At 38.5% G+C, this 25,938-nt stretch overlaps 1 protein-coding gene across 1 annotated transcript; it reads left to right on the forward strand.

Annotated features, from left to right (window-relative positions):
• Positions 1 to 13,261: 13,261 nt before the first annotated feature.
• Positions 13,262 to 25,923, forward strand: LOC145331292 (uncharacterized). The gene is made up of 12 exons (XM_080175909.1): positions 13,262 to 13,359; positions 16,419 to 16,497; positions 17,423 to 17,517; positions 18,380 to 18,436; positions 19,422 to 19,486; positions 19,923 to 20,001; positions 20,253 to 20,317; positions 20,806 to 20,865; positions 21,320 to 21,437; positions 21,727 to 21,849; positions 24,557 to 24,670; positions 25,804 to 25,923. Exons 1-12 carry the CDS (start codon positions 13,309 to 13,311, stop codon positions 25,921 to 25,923), a joined length of 1,026 nt encoding a protein of 341 aa, XP_080032035.1. The 5' UTR covers positions 13,262 to 13,308.
• Positions 25,924 to 25,938: the final 15 nt, after the last annotated feature.

Genomic DNA, 25,938 nt, shown 5'->3' on the forward strand with positions numbered 1-25,938 from the left:
ATCAGATTAAGGACAAAAATAAATTTCTAAATTGTTTACAAACAGACAAATATTTTACAGGTAGCAGCTGTATACAAGTAAACCTTGCTACAAAAACATCTTTGACAAATTTTCCCTCAAACTTTTCTTTTAAAACTGCAATTTTGTACATTTGTATTCTTATTTTTGCATCCAAATTATATAAAATCAAAGAACTGAACAATAAAATATAAAATTTTGTAAATAAACAGCACATTTTACTACAAATGTTTGTTTCTCAAAAAAGGAAATTAAAGACAGGAGAAAATATGTCTACTAATTACACTCTCACACACCCACACCTAAGCAATGCAGCGTTACCAACTATAAAGATATTTTTTAATAATTCATTAAAAAGATGATTCATATTCTAGTTTATGGATATTTCAAGTCTATATTATTATCAAAATTATTGATTTTTTTCAACAAATAATGGTAATGAATCCAAAATTAGTCTTATAAGATTATTTTTTATGAATGAATTAAATTGACAATTTTGTTTGGTTGGGAACCATAAATATGGCTCCTCTTGGGTGGGCCTGTTTATAAGACGACATTTGAAAACAGCGGATTTTCTTGGAAATAAATATATAGAATGTCAAATTATAATAATAATAATGTTTATTTGGTGCTGCCAGGTACCCCCTAGCTTAGGAGATAGCACATACAATACTCTAAATTGCTGCTATCTATCGACAATTTAGAGTTTACATTATGATGTTTAGTCTCATACAAAAATAAAAAAAATATATGTAATTTTAATTATTAACTAAATATAAATTGGTGGAAAAGAAGGAAAATTTTCAGGATATGCACCAGGAGCTACAGGAGTACTATCTTGACCAAAATGGGGATAGTGTATTTGATTCCTGAAGCCCCTTTTTTAAAGAAGACGAAAAGGAAAAAAAAAGAATATAAAACAAATTAAATGTGAAAGGGAAAATTTAAATTTATTTTCAATAGTAAAAAATACACAGGGCAGGAGGTACTTCTTGAAGTACTGGGGGATATTGACGTCCCTCCCCTTACCAGTCACCCTTCCTTCCAGGGATATGAAAGGTTTGCGTAGGACTATGGTCCTGGGAAGGTTAATATAACTATTTTGGGGGAAGGTACCACTGTGGTATCCGCCTAGGATAAATGGCAGACACCAGAGTTCAAATGACTACGGCAGTGTGAACAGACGTGGACACCTATACTATAGAGAAGCTACGCTTCTCTAGCAATCACTAAATAATAAACAGAGTCTATTCAGTTGTGTCTTTATTCAGGGTCTAAGGGTTACTAACTTTATATACAACAAACAATAAATACACAGATAGGAATAAATAATCATAAACAAAATCAATATAATACATATACAATAGTCAGTTTGGGCAATAATGATCCCCCATCCCTGGAAAGGGTGGGGGGAATTAACAATACAGCTTAACCATAATAAGGCTGTCAGAATCTATCATTAATTTTAGGCATAGGGAGGGGGTCGGCAGACCCCTTCCCCAGGACTCGGGGGAGGGCCCTTGGCCCTTCCCCGAACCCAGGTCAGGGTTGCCATAGGCATGGCTCACGGTTGCCGAATACCACAACTCTCCCCTCGGAAGGCTGGGAGGGGGGTCTCCCTGCCAGACTTCCGACAGTGGTTGAGGCCTTCGGCCCGCTCCTTAGGGCTAATTTATATACAAGCGATAATGATTCAATGGAATCCTAGTGGTGATTTTCAGGGCTGATGGGCTCCCAACGTGGGATAGAAGGTAGAGGCTGGCTTTTGTTGGACACGTAGCTCGGCGCCAGCAGGTGTCAGGTTGGCGTGGGGCACAGCCACTGCGGGGCCGGTCAGTAACGGGGCATTCTGGTTGTTGTTGGCAGCGGCTGGGGCACTGGCTACCAGGTTGACCGTCTGGGCGACAGCCTGGCCTCCCGAGGGGCCGCGGGGCTTTCCAGAGTGTGGTCCAGGCCTGCCTGGGCAGTCATTCCCACTATCGGCTGATTGCATGGACACCATTTCCTCGGCTGCTTCCCAGCCGATAGGAATGGCATCCCAGTCTACTGAAAAGTCCCGGGACTTGGCATGGGTGAGTCTGGCTCTGGCCAAGGCCTTACGATACAAGGTTGGGTGGTACAGGAACACTTGTGACATCGCGTTCATGGCGGCCCGTACACCTCCTTGTGCGGCTGCCAGGGAAATGATGGTTAAGTCTCCCAGCAGCTTGAGAATCAACAACAGCAAACACAGTATGGCTGCGCCATCTCCCCACTCGTGAATAGCCTGTCTGAACCCAGCCCAGACATCCAGGGCTGCTTCTCCTTCCTCAGCCAGTCGGTCGATATCGTAGGACACGATCCCATGGTCTCCGGTGGCTGAACAGCTACTTTGCTGAACGCATGAGCCATACGACAGGCCGGTCAGCATGGCGGCCTTATACGCTGGGAACGCTAGCAGCTGCTGCCAGTCGTTCAGCTCAGCCTGCGAATACAAGCCTCCCGAACTAAAGTCATCCAAGGGTTCTGTCAGCAGCTGCTTGGGCGTATCCAGCGGGGGTGGCCTCTTCTTAGGTGCGGGGGTTAGCTCTATCCAGCCTTCCTCAGCGTGCACAGTTAGGGGGTAGGTGGAGGAGCAGGGAATCTTGGTGGCGTGGCCGCTATACACCTTTGTCACGGCATCTACGAATCCTGTGGGTTCCACTGGCACCTTGTCCCAACATTCATTGCTCTCACGGACAACATATTTGTTGCGTTGGCAGGTAAGCTGGAGCAGTACATCTCCCCTCAGCACAGAGAACGTGCTCCCCTGGACACGCACCGGATGGGCCGGGTCTAGTTGCTGGAGCTTCCAGCAATTGGCCGCTACTTCTTCTGCTGCGGTGCTTCTCATTCGAGTCTCCAGGGTAAATCCGATGTAACCTGCATGTATCTGGGCCTGCAGGGGGACATCCACATCCCTGGCCGATACTCTGGGCAGCGCTGCCGCGGCCGGGTCAGCTGCCACGAACAATGCTGGGTGGTTGGTGGCATGGGCCTCAAAGTCGCAGTTCACTATTGAGGTGGGGGTAGTCATGTTGATGAAGAATTGGGCTTGATGGTCAACCAGGAACGCATCCATCACTAGGCTAGGCTGGAGGCTGCGGATCAGCCTCAAGGGGCAATCTCTCCCCAGGTGGTCCCACACGTAGGTGGCCTCCCCAGTGATGCAGGACAGCTCAGAATGGGGACACTCTAGGGTCAGGTGGTCAGACTGGGACTCCACCCGTCCATTCTCGACTACATAGGTCTCTTCCTTGACCAGCAGCCGTCGTTCCTGGAGCACTAATTCATTGCGGTACAGCTGGCCCTCGAAATGGACGTCCTCCCCTTCACAACCCACCCCCTCGGGGCTGTTGACCAAGGCGCCCACCATATCGAGGGTGAAGAACAAGGGATGGTTCAGCTGAAACGTCAGTGGCTGGGTCTTGCCTGGCAGCGTGTAGACTCGGTTCCTGGCCAGGTCTCGGCACGTTTCTGGATCAATCTTGGTTGGCCTCATGAGGGTGGGGACCAAGGTCACCTTGAGGTGACCCCATACCCCACACCTAAATGTCCACTGGGACACGGTGAGTTGACAGCTATATCCCGTTGTTTCCCTAATCTTGACTTGCTGCAGGACATGTACCTCATGGCCCAAGGGCACCTCCTGGTGTAGCGGCTCCGTGCTACACATCTTCTCCTTGTTGTAGGCTGTGACATGGGTGGGGTTGGCACAGTCCCACCCTACCAGGACGTAGCTAGTTGTAGGCAACACGGCTGCGAGCAGTAGTCCCCACAGAACCATCCACCAGTGTGAGAATCTACCAGACAGCCATCGACCTCGCGCACGCGGCTGGGAATCCTCGGCTCGGGCCACGGCTGCTTCTTGGGGCTGGACACTGCTGGGCTGCTCCTGGCTAGATACAAATTTCCATTGAGCGTTATCTTTGGGTGCCCGGGGCATCCCGATACCCTCCCCAATGACAGACTGACAGGCGACTGGCGCCTGCCTGGGTGTCGGCTCCCCTAGCCCCAAGGGGTCCCTTCCCTTGTCCATGGCATGCCCAGTGGCATGGGGCTGGAGTGCGTGTGGCACAGGCTCGCCCTGGATTACGTCCCTCCCCTGACCTAGGAACTCAGGTGCATGTGGCACAGGCAAGTCCTTATATCCCCAAATTTCAATCTCCCCAGCCTCTGGTGCGGGAGGCACAGGCAAGGCTGGAGGGTTACAATACTTTGGATACAATACATTTGTCAAATTTAACTTATCCTGGCTCGGTTGGGAATGGTGGGCAGCTGGGTTCCCTCGGCTGGCAGTGGGCGCTGGATGGTGTATGGCTGGGCTCTCCCTACGGGCTGGTGGCTCTGGCTGACTGGGGGTGACGGATGTCACCCCTCCCTCTGGGGCTGCTGGCTCGTTCCAGGATCCAGGTATCTCGGTGGCGGCGACGGTTGTCGCCCCAGGCACCAGGGTGGGGGCGCTGGATAGCACCCCCCAGTCATCGCAGGTGGCGGCGGCGGTTGCCGCCCCAGACATCAGCTTGGGGGTGCGGGGGCGCACCTCTCGTCCTTCCCAGGTGGCGGCGCCGGATGGCGTCCCATACATCGACTCCGATGCGCTGGCTAGCGCCTCCTGCCTCTCTCGCTCAGCGGCCGCCAGGGCCTCCCCGTACACCGTCTCAGTGGCGCTGGGTAGCGCCCCTCCACTCTTGCTGGGTAGACTCGGTCTGGCAGGCCCCATCATGTTGAGGCTGAAGGGTTGAGGCCTCAGGACTTCTGGCTCTGCAATGTTGGTGGGCTGCACGAACTCCGGCCCCAGGTGATTGAGGCTGAAGCCCAGACCAACCCGGTTGGGTTCAGCCGCTCCTCCCAGCACGTTGATCCTAGCTGGGACGGTTCCAAACTGCGGCATTCCGTCAGCTCGGCCCGCTGCGTTGGGGGCGGCTGCTTGCTGGAGTGTTGCTGGGGGCGCACTCCCTTCCATGTTGGCTACTCTGCTGGGCTTTCCTGAGGGAGCGCCCTTGTCAGCAGCGCGCCTCCGGCCGGCTACCTGGTCCCAGTCGGCTTTGCACTCGGCCGCCGTATGGCCGGCATAGTGGCAACGGTCGCATTTGGCAGGACGGTCACGGCGTGGCTGGGTGCGTCTCTCTTCTAGGCTGACCTCCATAGGCGTCGGACAGTCTCGGACTCGGTGGCCTTTCCCATGGCAGCGGTAGCAGCGACCTGGAATCTTGTCATCTGGGGCGACCTTCCCCATCTGGTGGAGACCCGGAGCCAAGGCGCCAATCTCCATTGGCTCGGACTCATCATATTGGGGCAACTGGACGCTGGCTGATCCTGTGAGCCCGTCGGTGGCGTCCACTAGGCACACACCCTCCTTCAGCTGCTTGGTGATCATTGTGACGGTAAACATGGCTCGCCTCGTGTACTCAGGTACCGAGGCAATCTCATGACCCATCATTTCACGTTTCACATTAGCGTTACGAATGCCACGATTTAATTCGTCTATCAACAATTCAAGGTCCTCATGGCTATAGGCCTCCCTATACAATGCACACTTTGTGGATATGTATGCTTGTATAGGTTCTGTTGAGTGTTGCCTATAATCCCTGAAGGCTTGCTTCAAAGTCTGGGATTCAAAGGCTGGACGAAATAACATTTCACACTCGGCCTTGACTTGTTCGTATGTCAAGGCTTGGCCTGCCTCGCCAAACAGATGAGAGGCCATCTCCGCCGCTTGCCCCGCCAGGGATAGTAAAAGGGCGTTGCGGCGGTTTAGTGTGTCATGGGGAGGCACACGGTAAGCCGCCCATGACATCTCGAGTCTCCGGATGTGGGAATTCCAGGATTGCTTGGGCGGTCCTCGATACTCCGGCAGGTTACTCAGCATCAGCTTGCGGTACTCGGCTGGAGCCAGCTGGGGATCATCCTGGAGCCATCCTTGGAGCTGGTCGCCTCCTGGCGCTTGCGGCTGCTCCATCGGGTCAAAGGTTCAGCGGCGGGACACGAAGTTTTAAGTCAATACTATAAATGGTTTACACTTGAGGCTTTCTAGCCTAGCAGCCAACACTGTTTATCACTAGGTTGGTAGTTTAACTACAAAGATTTAAATTAGGTGTACCTAAAGTACTTGTCACTAGTTTTCTGAGTTGTAGAGTAGGCTGGTAGGGGTAGATAGCTGTTGAGGGTCTGAACTGCTGTCAGGAACTGATTGGGTTTTCCTTATCACACTATAGATAGGAGGGAGAAGCTTGCAAGTCTTTTTTTCTAAAAATATCTCTGTTGGATGCTATGGAGTAGCTCCGCTCCTGTGTGTGTGTGTGTGTGCGTGAAATATCCTTTCCTTGCAACGCGCTTACGCACCGGCAGATTCGCGCACACAGGTAAAACGCGCACCTATCCCTCAACCCGCTCTCTCATTGGTCCGCTTTGTCTTATTCGTCCGTTGAATTTTGTTATGCGTCCCGAGCTCTGCTGCGCGACCCGTAAATGGCGCTCTGTTCTCCCGGTCGCTATCTCCACACCGTGGGTGGACTTATTCAAGTGTGGGTAGGAAGGGGGAGCGCGTGAGGGGACGGGGTAAAACCGTCCGTTCCCCCCTAGGGGAAGGGGGGGGTGCTGTAGGTTTGAAGTAACTGTGTGGTGAGGTAATTGTGCCCTTTCCTTAATCCTGAGCTTATTGTTATGTCACCTCGATTGTATTTTCTTCAATGGATGGTGGGCCCCTCCCCTTCCGTTGGGATAAGGGGTGTATTTGTTGTGCTGAAGGCTTGGGGGGTTAGATTGTTTATCAATGCATTGTTATATTACATCTAGGTTCTATTTTTGGCTTTATCACAATACACAACAGATTTGCTTACCAAGCCTGTTCTATTTTTAGTTTTATCACAATACACAACAAATTTGTTTACCAAGCCTTGCTCATAAATCTATTGTTCAGCCTTCACACTAGGGTGGTAATCCCTACAATGTGATATAATATCTGTTTTTCTAGATGGGGTTAACGTAGTTTTTCTTCTGCTTGGTACACTACACTCGTATGTTCGCTCGCAGCTCGCAGCTATTTGGCTTGTTTCAGCCTGTCAGCGGCAGGGAATGTCCCGTCCTGCAGCGCCGTGTATCCGAATCCGGCTGGTGGCGGCAGGGAATGTCCCTTCCTGCAGCGCCGCTGGTTCGAATCCTGCTATCTCTTGCAGTAAATGTTGGCCTATTTTCAGCCGTTTACACTTAGTTGGCCTGTTTCAGCCCGTCCGCAGGCCTGTTTCAGCCCTTGAGCGCTCAATTCTCCGTTAGATGTCGGCGCTTCTCGCGGTTCTCCGTCAAGTTTCGCTGCTCTCCGCAGTCTCTCGTCCGATTTCACTACTCTCCGCAGCTCGGGTTCCACCACACTTAGTGGTCTTTCGCTAGGTTTCGCTTCCACAACTGCCGGATGCAGAGTTAGACCTTGCTATCCAGGGTGGGTAATTCAGGTTGCTTGTGTCAGTTTTGCCAGTTTCACTGCTGGGAGTACCTTAGCCTCAGCTGCGCGTCTGCTCTACACTTGTGGTTTGCCATAATCTCACACAGCTGTCACCAAAAGTTGTGGTATCCGCCTAGGATAAATGGCAGACACCAGAGTTCAAATGACTACGGCAGTGTGAACAGACGTGGACACCTATACTATAGAGAAGCTACGCTTCTCTAGCAATCACTAAATAATAAACAAAGTCTATTCAGTTGTGTCTTTATTCAGGGTCTAAGGGTTACTAACTTTATATACAACAAACAATAAATACACAGATAGGAATAAATAATCATAAACAAAATCAATATAATACATATACAATAGTCAGTTTGGGCAATAATGATCCCCCATCCCTGGAAAGGGTGGGGGGAATTAACAATACAGCTTAACCATAATAAGGCTGTCAGAATCTATCATTAATTTTAGGCATAGGGAGGGGGTCGGCAGACCCCTTCCCCAGGACTCGGGGGAGGGCCCTTGGCCCTTCCCCGAACCCAGGTCAGGGTTGCCATAGGCATGGCTCACGGTTGCCGAATACCACACCACCACCCTCCTAAGAGACATGAATTTAACAACTGATTGACCATAGACAAATGATTTCTCAAATTAGATATTTAAAATTAAAAAAAAAATTAAATGTCACTAGAGGCCTCTAGGGGCGTAGCCGCTAGTCAAATATATCCTATCAACTAATATTTGGGTACTTTTAGGGAAGGATGGAACATTGACTATAAATTTTACTAGTCCCCAATGTTTTTTTACTTGATTCTCTTATTATTCCTTGGCTTTAAAAATTATGGGTACTTTTTTAAGTGTTGTTTTGTTAGTTCAGACAAGTAGTGTTCTCGCTTTTAAGGGGGTAATTTTGATAATCATTATTGAGAGTAGTAAAAGGTTATAACCCCCCCCCCCCCCCCCCCTTCTTATTTTCAATTTTTTTTTTAATATCAGGGCTCAAATGGAGCTTTAATAACTTATAACATACAAAAGTGTGTACGCTTTTAAACCAATAATGTTTACGGATTGTTCCTAAACTGGGTTACAATTCGTGAAGATAATGGATTGTTCATCTAGTCTTTCTATACCATTAAAATACCAATATTAATTTTGAGCGTTAAAATATTTGGATCATGGAAAGAAAACGAAGTAGCGGGTTTTGTCGTATTTAAACAGTAGCTTTTGATAGTTTATTTTATTTTAGGTTAGGTAAATGTTGATGATTGCCCTGCAGGGTTGGAGCGCCTGCAGGGGCTAGAAATAGGAGAAAAGCTACTGTGAAAATAGTAACCCGCTACTTCGTTTTCTTTCCATAATCAAATATTTGTACTAAGAAACAAATTGCATTTTAATGATTTTAAAAAACCTTTAATGACAAAGTCATATAATAAATATTTTACAATTAAGATATACATAAAGTGCATTTAAAATATGTCTTTCTTAAATTTTTAATTAATATTACTCAGGAGTAGATATAAAAAAGTTAGATTAATCCATTTTTATAAAATTTTACAAAACAATAATTTCTTTATTGTGGCCCTACGTTCGCCTATACCTTAGCGCATAGCTCTGACTAAGTCTGTTTATGAATTTTAAAATTGTCCTACCGATTTTAAGCTTTGTATGATGATCTATGTAACGGTTAGTTAATATTTGTTCTTTGATGTTCGTTTTAATTTGCTTTAATGAATTTTGTCATACTTGTTTAAAGAAAGACTGTCCATTAAAAAGGAAGTATAACCCCCCAAAAATATTCGTAAAAAATTGTATTATTTCTTATTAAATATTATAAAAAAAATTTACTTTAGTCCCCCCCCCCCCTGCCCCCTCAAAAAAAAAGTAGTAGTAAGTAACCCCCCACCTCAAAATATGTTTTACACCTTACCCCCCACCCCCCCCCAAAAAAAAAAAATCACCCCCTTTACCAACCCCTATAAAAAACACACCTCAATAATAAGCCTTGAAATTCCAACGATCCTTCGATTTTGGTTTAAGTGGGGTGTCAAAGTGTCATGGCAAAACCGTGTGCACTGTGCAGGCCACCACTTAATTTTGTACCTTCTGGTCTGTTTTAATAATAACTACGATAATAAACATTCAATCTAGATAATAATGATAATAATTTGTAGGGAAGCTATAATAACAAGGATGACAACATCCATAAAAGCGAAGCACTGAAACGGTTAGACAAACGGACATTAGCACTTGTACAGTGTCAGAACTGAATAATCATAATATAAATGTATAAGAGTCAAAGCAAAATTGTAAGTAAATTTGTTGAAAAACTGCTTGATTCAGGATAATGTTTATGGACATACTAACATTTTTAGGACTTGATTATAGAGTTGCCTTGCTTAAAACATTATACTTTGTTGTCCCAGGAATCAATATACCAAGAATCAGATCAATCGGATGATTAGATCACATAAAAATTTGTTGTTAAAAAAGTAAAAATAATCAACATGTTTAAAATGGACGTACGGACATTTTGGTGATGATTATAAAGTTGCTACGCTTTCTAAAACGTACCTATTAAAGGAATCACCATGCAAAATTTGAAATCGATAGGACAATTCTAACATGCCTAAATTAACGAAAAAAGCTATCCGTTACGGACGTACGGACGGACCGACCCTAATTATAGAAAAGCTTCGCTTTTAAAAACTGACAACTTACATGGACCTTAAGGGATGAGACGATAAATTAATGACAACACCAAATAGGGTTACCGACTGATAAGTTTGCACACTGCTAGTTTGTACCAACCAATCAAGATATGTTAAAAGTACTCAAAAATTTCAAGGCTACAAAATTGGGTTTTTTTTCTTAAAAGTACCCAAAATTAAACATTTTCTCATTCATGGGCCCACAAACTTTGGATGCTTTTACTAGAACTTAATTTGTTGGTTTAAATCTGCAGTGTCCAAACATTTTCACCAATGATTGTAATCATGTACATGAGGGGTATTTTGTTTATAACCTTTGAGGAGGTTTCATCTTAAGGGATAAGACAATAGCCAATAAATTGATGTATTTAAATTGATTGTATTTATTGTAGTGGTTTGAAACGATTGGACACTCAACTAAATGAACCATCCAATCAAAATTTAATAAAAGTCCCACAGGTTGTTAAGCTAACGAGTAAGAAAACGTTATTACAAGACTTTGGGGGCTAGTGTGATTCACAGTCCAATGTCCCCCCCCCCCCCTCCCTCCCTGCTTAATATCCTTGTGACTTACAGAATAGCCTCGCTCCTAACTGCCCTGACACCAGTCCGACTAATTTTCTTAACAAATAATTTCCACTGAAAAAATATTAAATTAGTTTTCATTCAACATTTACATTGAAACTATCAAATTGTCTGTCAATCATATTAACAAGAATAATTATGTCCATAAAAGGCGTATCAAATAGGGATGAAGGGGACATTAGACTGTAAATTACATTGATACCCAAGGTTTAACGTCGACTCAAAAACTTTGGGTCCTTTTACTAAATTTTGATTGTTTAGTTCTTAACATATCGAGTCCAAAACTTTAAAATAATAATTCAAATCTACAGAAGGGGTAATTCGATTTATAATCATTGAGGATGTTCATCAATTTATCGCCCATTTTCTTATCCCTTATGATTTCTGTTTTTGAACAGACTTATCTATAAAGTTTTCATATTAAGACATGTCTACTTTTTTTGTTTCAAGGCTTAATATAATTTGAAACAAATATAAAATGATAAAAATAACTGACTTAAAGTCTCCTCGTTGAATAGAATCAGTTCATAGTCAGGGATCTTAAGGTATAAGACGATGGTTATCATTTGATACCTATGCCTTGCTCAATGATGATAAACAAGATTACATCTTATGTAAATTAAATTATTAAGTAAATGGTTTTGACCAATCGAAATTCAACAAAAAGTATCCAACGTTTTTAAGCCAACAAATAAGATAACATGTTTATAAAACTTTGGGTACCAGTGTAATTTCAATTCTAATTTCCCCTCCCTCCCTGGTTGAAAGTATACCTGAACAGAACCATAATTAGTCGGATTAGCAGAGCTACTCTATACTAGACTGTGTCAGTGTGTATGTACCTGCGTTTGAAAAGTCAAAGGATAATTTAATGGCTAAACTTGAAGGACCTTATAGTGCCTCATAAAAAATGACGTCATACAATACAAATGACCAATGATAGGCAAGTATACATTGTAATTAACCAATGGTAAAATGTAAACTGACCTATCATTGGTCATTCGTATTGTATGACGTCATTTTTTATCACCAATTTTAGGCATTATACATTTAAATTGACCAATGGTAGGTCAGTATGACACTAAATCAGTTTCACAGTTTTGATAACTTCCTTAAAATTTAGATTGCCTGCCTTTTCCCCTTTTCACCCCTGAAATTTTAAACTCCCCCTGACGAAACAGACTAGGCTTTTTATTCCTTAAAAAATTGCTTCGCTTTTTATGGGTATACAAGTTCTTGTTTTTTTAGTCTGTGCGTAAACTCTAAATTGGATGTGCTGAATTTTAATTTCCAAATGTGTACGCAGTTTCCGCGGTGTTTCCTCATCCTATCTCAATATTTACTACTAGCTAAAAAGCTTCAAATTTCCAGGGAGTAAGGGAGGGGACAATGGATCGAATATTCAATCTTTAGGAGTCTCAAACTTTGGGGACTGGCTTAAAGGGAATGTGCAAGAATTTAGCAGTTTCTGACTGAGTTTGGGGACCTGTGCAAGAAATGCCGTTACTCGCTATGTTAGTTTTGAATATATATAGTTTTGCAGACAGAGAGTAGTTCAAATATAAATACACGGCCCCCCTCCCATACTATATTTCACCCCCTTCATCCCCACCTCCTTTTTAAAAGTAGATGAGAAAGGGAAATGGAGAAGGGAGGTGGGGGAAATAAACAGGATAAAAAGGGGCAGGAAGGCGTGCAGGTCATATACTTGCCCATCCAGCTACACGCCTGCCTGCCCCTTTTTTCCGTGTTCACATCACTTGCCCTCAAATCTCTTTTCTTTTTCCCTGTCATTTGAAGAGATCCAGGGAGATATTTCTAGTAATTAATTACAGAATGGTTATGACAGTCTGTAATACTGATAATCTTATTTTCAAATGATTGCTTTTTTTCTTGGAACTTTTTTCTTAGTTTATGGTTTTCTAGATTTAATCAACAATCACTCTACAATTTCCACCATATTTTCGGGATTATTCTGGTTTTCATGGCCTTTCTTCAAAAACTCTCAAATTGAATTATTTGCCCATTGTCCCCTCCCTTACTCCCTGTCAAATTTCCCCCCCAAAAAATCAAAAAATTTAAATTTTGAATGCATAATGCATAAATCGTTTATACATTAATTTTTTTTTTTTGGAAGTTTGAAGTTTTTTAGCTAGTAGTAAATATTGAGATAGGATGAGGAAACACCGAGGAAACTGTGTACACATTCGGAAATTAAATTTCAGTTCATCGTAAATTGGGTAATTATCAGGGAAGGAAAGAACATTGGACTGTAAATCATTTGAACTGGTAACCAAAGTTTTTATAAAAATGTTCTATATTGTAGGCTTAGAAACTTTAGGTATTTCATTAAAACTTGATAAGCTGGTCCAAACTTTACAAACAATGTTTTATCATAATGGGGGAAGTACATTCATTTATTGCCCATTGTCTTATCCCTGGTAATTAGCTTCTAATTTAATAATATTAAAAAGAAATTAAATTTTTTTGTAGAGGTTTTTGTAGAATGTGTTAGTTTAAGAATCACTGTACACAAGAATGGTTATTAAAAATAGTTTCGCTATTTTTATTCTTATTTTTACAAATCAGGTAATAGTTATATATCGCATCATTTTATTAACAGCTTTCCGCGGATATAAAACTGGTTTTAATATGTGATTGTATATTTTTATTTTTGTAGAAAACTGGATATAATACGATATGATACATGAATTTTAAGTATGGCTTCGAACCGGTTCTAATCCAGCGGATATTAATCGGTTTCGAAGCAATACAAATGAAATTATTATCAGAATTTTTGGACTTGGAGTACTTTTGGTTTAAACCGAAAGGACTTTTCTATCAAGTTTGAATTTTAACTAGAATTATGTGTTTGAATTTGTGAAACTTAAAAAGGAATTTTTAGCAGACAAAGACTTTTGGTTTATTTATTTACACGGGTAAGACCAACGGAGAAATAAATAGATTTTATTCAAGACCATCTGGGAAAAAAAATCCATTTGTCCATTTCTACAAGAATCCTAATATTAGAGTAAAACACTAGATTGAGAGGGTTAAATTCTTCATCGCAATGTCCTTGTTTCGACTTTCAATTGGGTCATTGAGAATCAACCACTGGTGTGGCGTGTATTAACACAGCCAAGTAGCAGAAAATAATTTGGTAGCAGACGAAAGAGGAAGGGAGTTAGTTATCTGTATATACATCTATACTTTAGATCTGTTGTGTCCTTATTTGAAGATTTTAAAAATATTTTTTAGAAGATTTTTAAATATATTAAGACACTTGGGGAAAGAAATGGATTTTTTCTTACTACAAATTTAGGGGGTCTTTATGTGAAAATGTGAATTTCTCAGCTGCTATTAAAAATAGATGTCTGATTTTTTTGTGAAGATTTCCCTTAAATTTATTCTTGATTTATGAAAACTGAACATTTGCTCATCAATGATTTTTGTTTGCTTCGATACTTAAAAAACTATGAAAACCAAATGTCATTAATAATAAAGTTGAAGAAATGCCTTGGTATTTTTAATATAATTTATGAAATTATAGACTTGTCACCCAAAAGACTAAACAAACTTTCTTTATTTGTCTTTTAGCAATTAAATCTTTAATTTAAGACTTTTTTGGATTAAATTGGCTGCAAAAGTAATTAAAACAATAAAATCAAGGTTTTGTAAATAATTAAAAAGTATACATTAAAAAGAACTGCAATCTATTATCCTTATTTAAAAGTAACAGGATGCCTGATTGTCTGTATGCAGTGTTTGATCTTGCCAACCGCTGAAGCAATATGGTTCTCCTTTGCAGTAAAGCTTCCTACAGGTCCAGAGAAGGGTTATATTTTTTGGGGGGAATAGTAGCCCCAACCTCCAAAATGAAATTTTAAAAATCTAACCTTCAAAACTTTATGGATTTTATCATGTTTGTTTAATGTTTAGGCATCCGGTAAATTAATAAACAATTTTATTATGTTAAAATAAATAATCTATGAGTTTAATTAATAATTAATTCTGTGTTGACAAAAAATAGTTCTTTTACACACAATACAATTGGGAAGATGGATATGTTTTTACTTTATTCTATCAACTGGTGGGGGCTCTAGAGGCCTCTTGGGGCACTTGGGGGGGGGGAGGGGGGGTTTGGGGGAGTCAACAACTATCTATTTGCAATTTTACTTTTGAAAAAAATATTTTGGGAGGGTCAATTTTTTCAAAGGGCGTTTTCTCTTGAGTGTGTTGTAATAACCTACCCCAAAATAATTTTAAACTTTCCTGGTAACTACATTAAAAGGGAAACCCAAATCAGTTCAGTGGTTGTAAATAATTTTTTTAAGAACGGGTCCTGACTTTTGTGATTTTTCTTTAACCCATACATGATGAGCTCCTAAAGTTCAAAAATTTGATTCACCGGGGTTCAACAAATTACATTTTTTTAATAATTAGTCAACATAATTTAAAAGTGAGGTGTCAAATTAAAGATCTTACTATTGTTGTTCATAACGTTGCGTTTTAGTACCTTAAAACCAACCTCCTTTTTTTAAAAAAAACTTTATTTACTTCAAAAATAAGAGGTCTACAAAAAACGATAGCATATCTAAATTCTATGGATCATTTTATATCTACTACTTACTAAAAGCATCGACTAGCTATTTTTTTAAATCACAAAAATTAGGACACGTTCGTTAAAAAAAAACACAAATTTTAATCAAACAGTTTATGAGGGGAGAAATCTGTTCAACACCCCAACTCCTTTACGCTACTGCACTGCACACTGATTTTCTCAGGAAGGGATGGAACATTGACTGTAGATTAGACAAGTAGGGCCCAAAGTTTTATAATATCGTCTTCTTATTTATTCGCTTAAAAATTTTGGGTACTTTTAATAATTTTCTCGTATTCATTCGAATCCGGTCGATAGGAACCGGTTCTCATCCATACGAAAAAACTATGTCTAGCATCGTATAATAAACAGCTTTCCGCGGATATAGAATGTACAATTATAAGATTAAAACTAGTTTTTTTAGCCCCAAGGTGCCGAAGGCACCGGCTAAAAAACTGGTTTAATCTTATGATTGTACATTTTTATATTCGTATTATTTGTTTGATTTATTAAGTGTCAAAACGTTTCAGCCAATAGTTTAATCTAGAGAAGCAGTAAATTTGTAATCATCATTGGAAATGTACATCAATTTATCATTCATTGTCTTATCCCTTAAGATTCCTGTGTTTACTTTACTATAGGTTACATAATATGTTTGTACCTATTACTATCATAATTACAATAATTACACTCTGTTATAAATTACATATAATAAATAAATCTGATTGATTATTATTTTTGGAATGATTTGATTATTGCATTTGAACTGATTTTAACAAGATATTTCAAGCTTTCAATTTATTACATCAGATTATCGTGCCTGTCTGAAGCTTAAGATCTCAGTAACCACAGAACCGATTGGGCTCTACTCTTCAGGGAATATGCCTACTGGTCCTGTGATGGTTTTAGGCTATTTTCTACACGCCACTGTATACTAGAAAGGAATATCTTTTGCCTTTCTTAGACATAAAAAAGTATGTATTAAAAGTAACTTAGTCAGCTAACTTTGATAGGTTTTAGCCAAATAAAAAAATTTTAAAATTCTTAGGTAGCCGGTTTTACAACAGATGAATGGGTGAAATATTTTGATAGTTTGCGCACTATTGATCCTCTACTTTATAATTCAGGTAATAAATATATAAATATAGTTGTAAAAGCAGACAACTACCTGTATCTCTTTGTTTTGGACCTTTTACGTCTGCTAGCATATTGATTTCTTATCTTTTGAAGCGGCTTGGCTGTGTAAAAATTCCCAATGCTATTGGCTCATTTTTAAAGACCCAATTAAAAGTCTGCACAGGGTAATTGCAGTGGGGACATACAGTTATTTATCCTCTTCCTCCTCTATAGTATTATTTTATAATTCGGGTAAAAAAAATATTAAACAACAAGAAAAAGTATGGCCAAAAATAGCACATCAGTTAAAGTTAACAAAGACCTAGAAGAAAAAATACAGTTAATTTCTAAATGAAAAACATTAACATGGTGTTTTACAAGGATAAAATTACAGGGGTTATATAAGGATAATCAATGGGTAATTAATTCATTTTTAAATCAACGCTTAATTCTTTTGAAAATCATATTTATCTAAAAAAAATTTACAACTAAAATTGAGAAAAGAAAAATAAGAAAGTGTTTAAAGAAAAAAATGTTTATTCTTATCTTATCTTAGTTATCTACAAGGTTGATTGTAATACAACTGATGAAACACTCTACATGATGAATTATTTTTATACATTATATTAGCTTATCTTAGTTATTTACATGGTTGATTGAAATACGACAAATAAAACATTGTAGATGATAAATGATTATATTAGCTTATCTTAGTTATTTATATGGTTGATTGAAATACGACAAATAAAACATTGTAGATGATAAATGATTATATTAGCTTATCTTAGTTATTTACATGGTTGATTGAAATACGACAAATAAAACATTGTAGATGATAAATGATTATATTATCTTATCTTAGTTATTTACATGGTTGATTGAAATACGACAGATAAAACATTGTAGATGATAAATAATTATCTTATCTTATATTAGTTATCTACATGGTGGATTGTAATACAACAGATGAAACACTGTCCATGATAAATGATTTCTATACATCAAAACGTCTCAACCTGAAAATTGCTCGGGTAATTTTTAATTTTAAATTTATTAATGTGTAAATTAATGTTAGGTTATTAAGTTTTTAAAAATTTAACGTAAAAAATTTACGTATTTTTTGGTGTGAAGGGGGGATAATTTATTTTTCTGCGGAGAGTGAAGGCATCCTACACATTGGTAAAAAGATAAAAAAAAACTTTTTTGACCAATAAGAAGCTTTAGTGTAAAGGAGAGCTGGTCTAGTGGTTACCAGGGAGTAAGGGAAGGGACAATGGATCGAATATTCAATTTTTAGGAGTCTTAGATTTTGGGTACTGGCTTAAAGGGAATGTGCAAGAATTTAGCAGGTTCTGACTGGCTTTGGGTACTAGCGCATCAAATGCTGCTAACTCACAACGTTAGTTTTGAATATAGCAGACGAGTATCAATAAACTTAATTTGTTATGAGATGGCTGGTTTTAACAATTTTTTTTCTCAAGAAAATATTATTTCATAGAAAAAAACTTTATTGTGATATTTGTGTAATAAACATTATAAGAACCCTTACAATTTGGGGTTATGGGGCTATGGGTTGAACTGGTTTCTGGGACAATTTTCTAGCAATTAATTACATAATGGTTACGTCAGTCTGATGTGCTGGTAATCTAATATTCAAATGAATGTTTTTTTTCTTGGAACTTTTTATTTTATAGTTTTCTAAATTTTATTAACTTACCCTTTAAAATTTCCTAAACATTTTCTGGATAAATCTGGATTTCATGGTCTTTCAGCGAAAACTCTTAAATTTAATTAAATGTCTCCTCCCTTACTCCCTGAGTGGTTACACACAAAAAAACAGTCAGATTTCCTGTTAATTTAATATAATACAACATTATAATCTTTTTTATTTAGAGTGTGCTATCACCCCCGCAAGAATCAACAATAATTGTTTGCAATCAACCTGACAAAGTAAATGTAACTTGGGCTTTGCGGTTCAACAAGAACAAATGCGAGGGCAGTTGTGGTGTACAAAATATCCCAACAATTAAAATGACTAGCAGATTGCAATAATGCATTATGGATAGACGGATAAAGATATTTTAATAGCAAATGTTTAGAGGGCATAAATAAGGAATTTTCATAAATAAAAAAAATCACAAAAGCTTTCACATGTGTCTTAATTAACAAGGATGACAACATCCATAAAAGCGAAGCACTAAAACGGTAGGACAAACGGACATTAACACTTGTATAGTGTCTGAACTGAATAATCAGAATATAAAAGTATAAGAGTCGAAGCAAAATTGTAAGTAAATTTGTTGGAAAACTGCTTGATACAGGATAATGTTTATGGACATACTTACATTTTAGGACTTGATTATAGAGTTATTCGCTTATAATGTTGTTCTTTGTTGTCCCAGGAATCAATTACCAAAAATCAGATCAAAAGGATAATTAGATCACATAAAAATTTGTTGTTAAAAAAGTAGAAAAATCAACATGTTTAAAATGGACATACGGACATTCTGGTAATGATTATAGAGTTTCTACGCTTTCTAAATTGTTCCTAAATACTAAAGAAATCATCGTGCAAAGTTTGAAATCGATAGGACAATTCTAACATGCCTAAATTAATGAATAAAAGCTATCTATCTCGGACGGACGGACCGACCCTAATTATAGAAAAGCTACGATTTTAAAAATGGGTTAATATTAACATATTTGTAGCATGACTGATAGACCAACGTTATAAGTAAATTAAACACTGAATGATCATGGGTATATAGGGTATCTTTACCAAAAAAATCAGTAGTTTATCTTAAGTAGCAGATGAGAAAATCACATTTACCCCATAGATTGATAGACTAGAAGGACGAGCAGACAAGAAAATTGTAGAATTTCTTTGCTATTATAAATGATTTATTGTGAGTGCAATAATTTTGTATATTTGTAGGGTGTAATTCAAACAACTCATACGACGTTCATCTTCCTTACAGATAACACAACCATTCCACTAAGGTACAGTTTTGGTGCAGTTCGCGGTAAAATCTTCATGGGATTGATTATCTCAAAAAATCTATAAACTTTAAAAGCTGCTAGTTGCCAAACGTCTCAACGCACATGCTTTGCCTGCACACCGTTAAAAGGTGAATTAGAAATAGCCATGATCCAATGATGCACAGAGAAAGTTTTACTGAAGAAAACACGCGTAAAATAAGCCTTTTCGCGTATTTATGTGCGCTGCGAGATAACTTAGAGTTCTCTAGGGCACCTAAGTTTTAATTTTAGTTTTAAAAAGAAATATAAAAAAAAAAATTTTGGAAGTCATATTTTTCTCAGTGCGATTTATCTTGGGAAGAACCGTATCTGTTTAGCGGTTAGTGAGATTCTTTGGTACAGACAGACACAAAGACAGATATCATGTTACTTTTATATTTGGATTATATTATTTTAGTTTTGAGGCTAATGGATACAACAACACAAAATATTTGATCAACTCCCAGTTTGATATTTTTCAAGTTGTCTATCATAAGGTTTGGTTAATTATTTAAACACTAATCAAGAAATATTTAGTACTGAAGCTACTTTGTATTTAACTTTACTTGTCCGTCCTTCAGTCCATGCACAAGCTATGAAGGGAATTTGATTTTTTCGGCTGCTATTTAATATAGACAGCAAAAATTTTTGAGGAACAATATATGTGTTAGAGTGCTACATTAGTACATGTGGACGTTGTCATCCTTTTATATCTATAAATGTTTTGTGATTTTCCATTTTTATTTAGGCCACTTTTGACAAGGTGTCATTTTTGAAGCCATTGGATTTGACTGGCAAAAAGACTGAATCCGGGTAAATATTTTAGTTCTTTCCGCTGGATTAAAACCGGTTCTAACTAACCTAACCTTTTAAAGTTAAATATTTGAGGATTTACATTATGTTTTGAATTATTTAAACGTATATCTAAAATTGATTTTAAAAACAAGACTCACATATGATTTATGTAGGCCATTGAAGGTTTTAGTCTATTTCATTACAAAATTAAGGATGTCATTAAAGGATAGGTGTTTAGCCAAGAGTAAAATTAAAATTGAATTCTAACTCTTAAAAATATTAATAGTTATTTCTCGCATCGTATTATAAACAGCTTTCCGCGGATATGGCACTTCAGGGCTAAAAAAACAGGTTTTAATCTTATGATTGTACATTTTTATATTTGTAGAAAGCTGGATATAATTCGATGCTAGACATAGTTTTTTCATATGGATGAGAATCAGTTCCTATCCACCGGATTCGAATGAATACGAGAAATTGAATTCTAACTCTTATAAATATTTTAGAGTCGATTTGCAGGGTCTGGAGTTAACAGTCGGATACATTGAATATGAAGGATACCTTACGTAAATACATTTTCAATCAGAAGCTACTTTATAATTCATTATTTTGGTTGGTTGGTTAGGTCTATAAAATTAGTTGAATTGCATGCATTACATACCTTCATAAGGATTGCGAACATCTTTATGATACCCAGAGGGTACACAAAGTTTTGAAGAAATAAAATATTCTTATTCATTGACTTTTTAGTTATTAATCTTGATTTATTGTTATTCAATATTCGTATCCAAACGTTTCAACCTACAGGAATACTAAACCTTTTTTTCAAATTTAAAATGCATATAAAAATGATTTTAAAAACTTTCTAAAATTATTCTAAAGTTTTTAACTATTAAACTTTAAATTATCAAATATGGAGCATTTAAAAAATTTCTAGTGCTCCCCTTTTAAAAACGCTTTGCACGCCACTGGAGTATTTGCTGCAGGCTTTCAAAATCAATCATATTTCTATTTGTTAAGGTATAACAAGTCAACAGGGTTTGACCTGAAATTTGGCAAATTATTTGAGATAATGAAAAAACAGATGAATTTTACCTACAAGGCTATCCCTTCTAAAGATGGTGGATATGGATCGTTGGTGAGTAATTTGATTACAGAATTAATCCCTGGTTTATTGGCCCTTGCCATTACTTGTTCTGATGAAATAGAATATATATATAGTATGCAAAGACGTCCAAGCTTTTTTTAAGGGGGGGGGGGAGTAAAATCTATGAACACAATCTCTCACTTGCTGGCTTATGTTTCTTGGAATTAATCTTGATTGGTTGGTTCCAACTAGAAGTGTTGAATATTTCAACCACAAAGTTTTATCTATTAGCTTATCCCTTAAGATCGCTGATAAAAGCTCAAACCAAATTTTTTTATAGTTGGCTAAACCTATCAAATTCAATGGACATGAAGTCACACATACTGGTCTAATTGGGATGTTGGAGGGCAAAGAAATTGATGTAGGACTGGCAGATCTCTCATATACGTATAGTAGGTCACAGGTAACTGAAGTAACAGGGGTTGTTCAATAGTTTACAACAGAATACAGGGATAAAACAATGGAATCAGGTCTAATTTGGATGTTAGAGGGCAAGGAAAATGATGTAGGACTGGAGGATCTCACATATACCTATAGTAGGTCACAGGTAACTCAAGAAACAGGGGTTGTTCAAAAGTCCACAAACAAATACAGAGATTTATCAATGAACACAAGACTAATTGGGATGATGGAGGGCAAAGAAATTGATGTAGGACTGGCAGATCTCTCATATACGTATAGTAGGTCACAGGTAACTGAAGTAACAGGGGTTGTTGAAAAGCCCACAAATGAATACAGGGATAAGGCAATCAAAACAGGACAAATTGTGATGTTGGAGGGATAAGAAATTTATGTAGGACTGGAGGATCTCTCATATACCTATAGTAGGTCACAGGTAACACAAGAAACAGGAGCTCTTGAATAACACATGATCGAATACAGGGATATATCAATGGAAACAGGACTAATTGGGATGATGGAGGGGAAAGAAATTGATGTAGGACTTGCAGATCTCTTATATACCTATAGTAGGTCACAGGTAACTGAAGTAACAGGGGTTGTTGAACAGTCCACAAACGAATACAGGGATAGATCAATAAACAAAAGACTAATTGTGATGATGGAGGGGAAAGAAATTGATGTAGGACTGGAGGATCTCTCATGTACCTATAGTAGGTCACAGGTAACTAAAGAAACAGGGGTTGTTGAAAATTCCACAACAAAATACAGGGATAAGGCAATCAAAACAGGACAAATTGTGATGTTGGAGGGGAAAGAAATTGATGTAGGACTGGAGGATCTTTAATATACATATAAATAAGAAATTGACGTGGGACTTGCAGATCTTTACCTATAGTAGGTCACAGGTCACTAAAGTAACAGGGCTAGGTCGATAGTCTATGACCAAATACAGGGAAAGAGGAATAGACATGAGACTAATTGTAATGTTGGATGGGAAAGAAATTAATGTAGGACTGGCGCATCTATCATATACCTATAGTAGGTCACAGGTAACTCAAGAAACAGGGGTTGTTGAATAACAAATGATCGAATACAGGGATATATCAATGGAAACAGGAATAATTGGGATGATGGAGGGGGAAAAAATTTATGTAGGACTTGCAGATCTCTTATATACCTATAGTAGGTTACAGGTAACTCAAGTAACAGGGTTGTTGAACAGTCCACAAACGAATACAGGGATATATCAATGGAAACAGGACTAATTGGGATGATGGAGGGGAAAGAAATTGCTGTAGGACTTGCAGATCTCTTATATACCTATAGTAGGTCACAGGTAACTGAAGTAACAGGGGTTGTTCAAAAGTCCACAAATGAATACAGGGATAGATCAATGAACACAAGACTAATTGGGATGATGGAGGGAAAAGAAATTAATGTAGGACTGGCGCATCTCTCATATACCAATAGTAGGTCACATGTAACTGAAGTAACAGGGGTTGTTGAAAAGTCCACAAACGAATACAGGGATAAGGCAATCAAAACAGGACAAATTGTGATGTTGGAGGGATGAGAAATTGATGTAGGACTGGAGGATCTCTCATATACCTATAGTAGGTCACAGGTAACTCAAGAAACAGGGGCTCTTGAATAACACATGATCGAATACAGGGATATATCAATGGAAACAGGACTAATTGGGATGATGTAGGGGAGAGAAATTGATGTAGGACTTGCAGATTTCTTATATACCTATAGTAGGTCACAGGTAACTCAAGTAATAGGGGTTGTTGAACAGTCCACAAACGAATACAGGGATAGAACAATGGTATCAGGTCTAATTTGGATATTAGAGGGCAAGGAAAATGATGTAGGACTGGAGAATCATTAATATACCTATAGTAGGTCACAGGTAACTCAAGAAACAGGGGCTCTTGAATAACACATGATCGAATACAGGGATATATCAATGGAAACAGGACTAATTGGGCTGTTGGAGGGAAAGAAAATTGCTGTAGGACTGGCAGATCTCTTATATACCTATAGTAGGTCACAGGTAACTCAAGTAACAGGGGTTGTTGAACAGTCCACAAACGAATACAGGGATAGATCAATGAACACAAGACTAATTGTGATGTTGGAGGGAAAGGAAATTGATGTAGGACTGGAAGATCTCTCATATACGTATAGTAGGTCACAGGTAACTGAAGTAACAGGGGTTGTTGAAAAGTCCACAAACGAATACAGGGATAGATCAATGAAAACAGAACTAATTGTGATGATGGAGGAAAAAGAAATTGATGTAGGACTGGAGGATTTTTAATATACCTACAGAATGTCACAGGTAACGGAAGAAACAGGAGTTGTTTAATAGTCTATGACCAAATACAGGGATAGAGGAATGGACATAAGAATATGAAAGAAATTAATGTAGAATGTCAGATCTCTCATATACCTATAGTAGGGCACATGTAATTGGTGAAATAGTGGTTGTTAAAGAGTACACAACCAAATAAGTGATAAGGCAATTGAAACAAGACTAATTGATATGTTGGGGGGAAAGTAAATTGCTGTAGGACTGGCAGATCTCTCATATACCTATAGTAAAAGAGGTAGTTCAATGGCTTGACTAATTGGGATTCGTTACCAATGAGATGCAACAACAAATTACTACCTTCAATATATCACCTGGGTTTTTTATATTTTAGAAAGCTGATTTTGGTGGTATGATGATGTTACAACGAACTATCCTAATTGTCAAGAAGATTGGAGCTGGTGGAGATGATTACAAATACTGGGCTTTCTTCACAGTTCTTTTCAAGGTGAGACTCAGAAATCTTAAGGAATAAGACACAACATTGTACCTATCAATTACCTCATACATGCAAGGCTGTTGTCCATGACACTTTACAGTCAAGTCCAACTGCATAGGACAACTAAAGGGAGCCTAATATCTTCTTTTCTGTTAAATAACAGACAACCAACTCTTTGATCGCAAAACCTTTCTCTGGAAGTCTTAACTATGCATGGCAAAGAGTTGCGCCTGTTTTTGGCCAATGCTTTCCCCCTGCTCTGTCTATTTATGTTGCACATGTGATATAGCAGCAGTAGGAACAATTTCTAATGTCTTTAGTTATGATGCAGTGTTGAGCCAAGATTCGAACTCATCACCCACACCACGTGTTTAGCCACATTTGCATCTAAAACTTATTGTACTAATTCTCTTATATCAAGTCATTGTCCTACTTTAACATTAATGTTTCTGATAATGAATAAAGCAAATGATTTGTAATATATCATTTATTCATCTACTGGCATAGAAAATGTAAATTATAATATTCAGGAATAACTCTTAATTGATAACACTGTACACTTGAGGAGGGGGGAATCGAATTTGATAACCCAATTTCTTATTTTAGATTTTAAAAGAAAAAGTAATAAAAATATTTTGGGGGGTGGAAATTTTTTTGGGGGGTGGAGGGTGCCCCCCTCATTTTTAATTTTAGTTAAAAAAATAAGAATTTAATTTTTTTTTGAGGGGGGGGGGGTGTCCCACCCCCCAAGAAAATAGTTATAAACCTTCCCAGGACCTATGAGAAGCTACCCTGTTAAGGAGAACCTGATCAGTTCAACGGTTAGCAAGATCCTTTGGTACAAACAGACACACAAAGAAACAGACATCCTGTTGCTTTATTATAAGGATACATAAAACTGCAAATGCAATATACTTAGTACATGCCTAGTGTTAAACCAAAAACCAAAAAATTCCCATATTCAAACCACATACTTCTATTATGGTTTATGAGATACAAAGTAGAATTATGCCTGTCCTTTCTGTCTGTAACAACTTTTCAGGGGGTCATACTTACTAAACCTTCTTTAATAGTTTCTGCTGGATCGGGGTAAAGCAATTTAACAATCTATTCTTTTAATTATAGTTCCCTTTTGTTTTTAGGATGTATGGGGCGCCTATCTTGTGTCTGCTGTTGTTTTCTCCTTGTTTACTTTTGTTCTCACTCTATTTGCCCTCAGGATCATTCATCTTATTTTTTTGATTAAACATCTTCTATTATAAAAAGTTTTTATTTTC

Source organism: Acartia tonsa, chromosome 11, assembly GCF_053477335.1.
Source record: "Acartia tonsa isolate MP-2025a chromosome 11, ASM5347733v1, whole genome shotgun sequence".
Taxonomy (NCBI): Eukaryota; Metazoa; Arthropoda; class Copepoda; order Calanoida; family Acartiidae; genus Acartia; species Acartia tonsa.

Excerpts from the sequence above, each read along its gene's own strand:
- LOC145331292 (XM_080175909.1), top strand. The coding sequence starts at position 13,309 with ATGGTTATTAAAAATAGTTTCGCTATTTTTATTCTTATTTTTACAAAT. Across the intron at positions 20,002-20,252 it reads TTCAAGTTGTCTATCATAAG|GCCACTTTTGACAAGGTGTC; the intron begins GTTTGGTTAATT and ends ATTTTTATTTAG. Across the intron at positions 20,318-20,805 it reads GGCAAAAAGACTGAATCCGG|AGTCGATTTGCAGGGTCTGG; the intron begins GTAAATATTTTA and ends TAAATATTTTAG.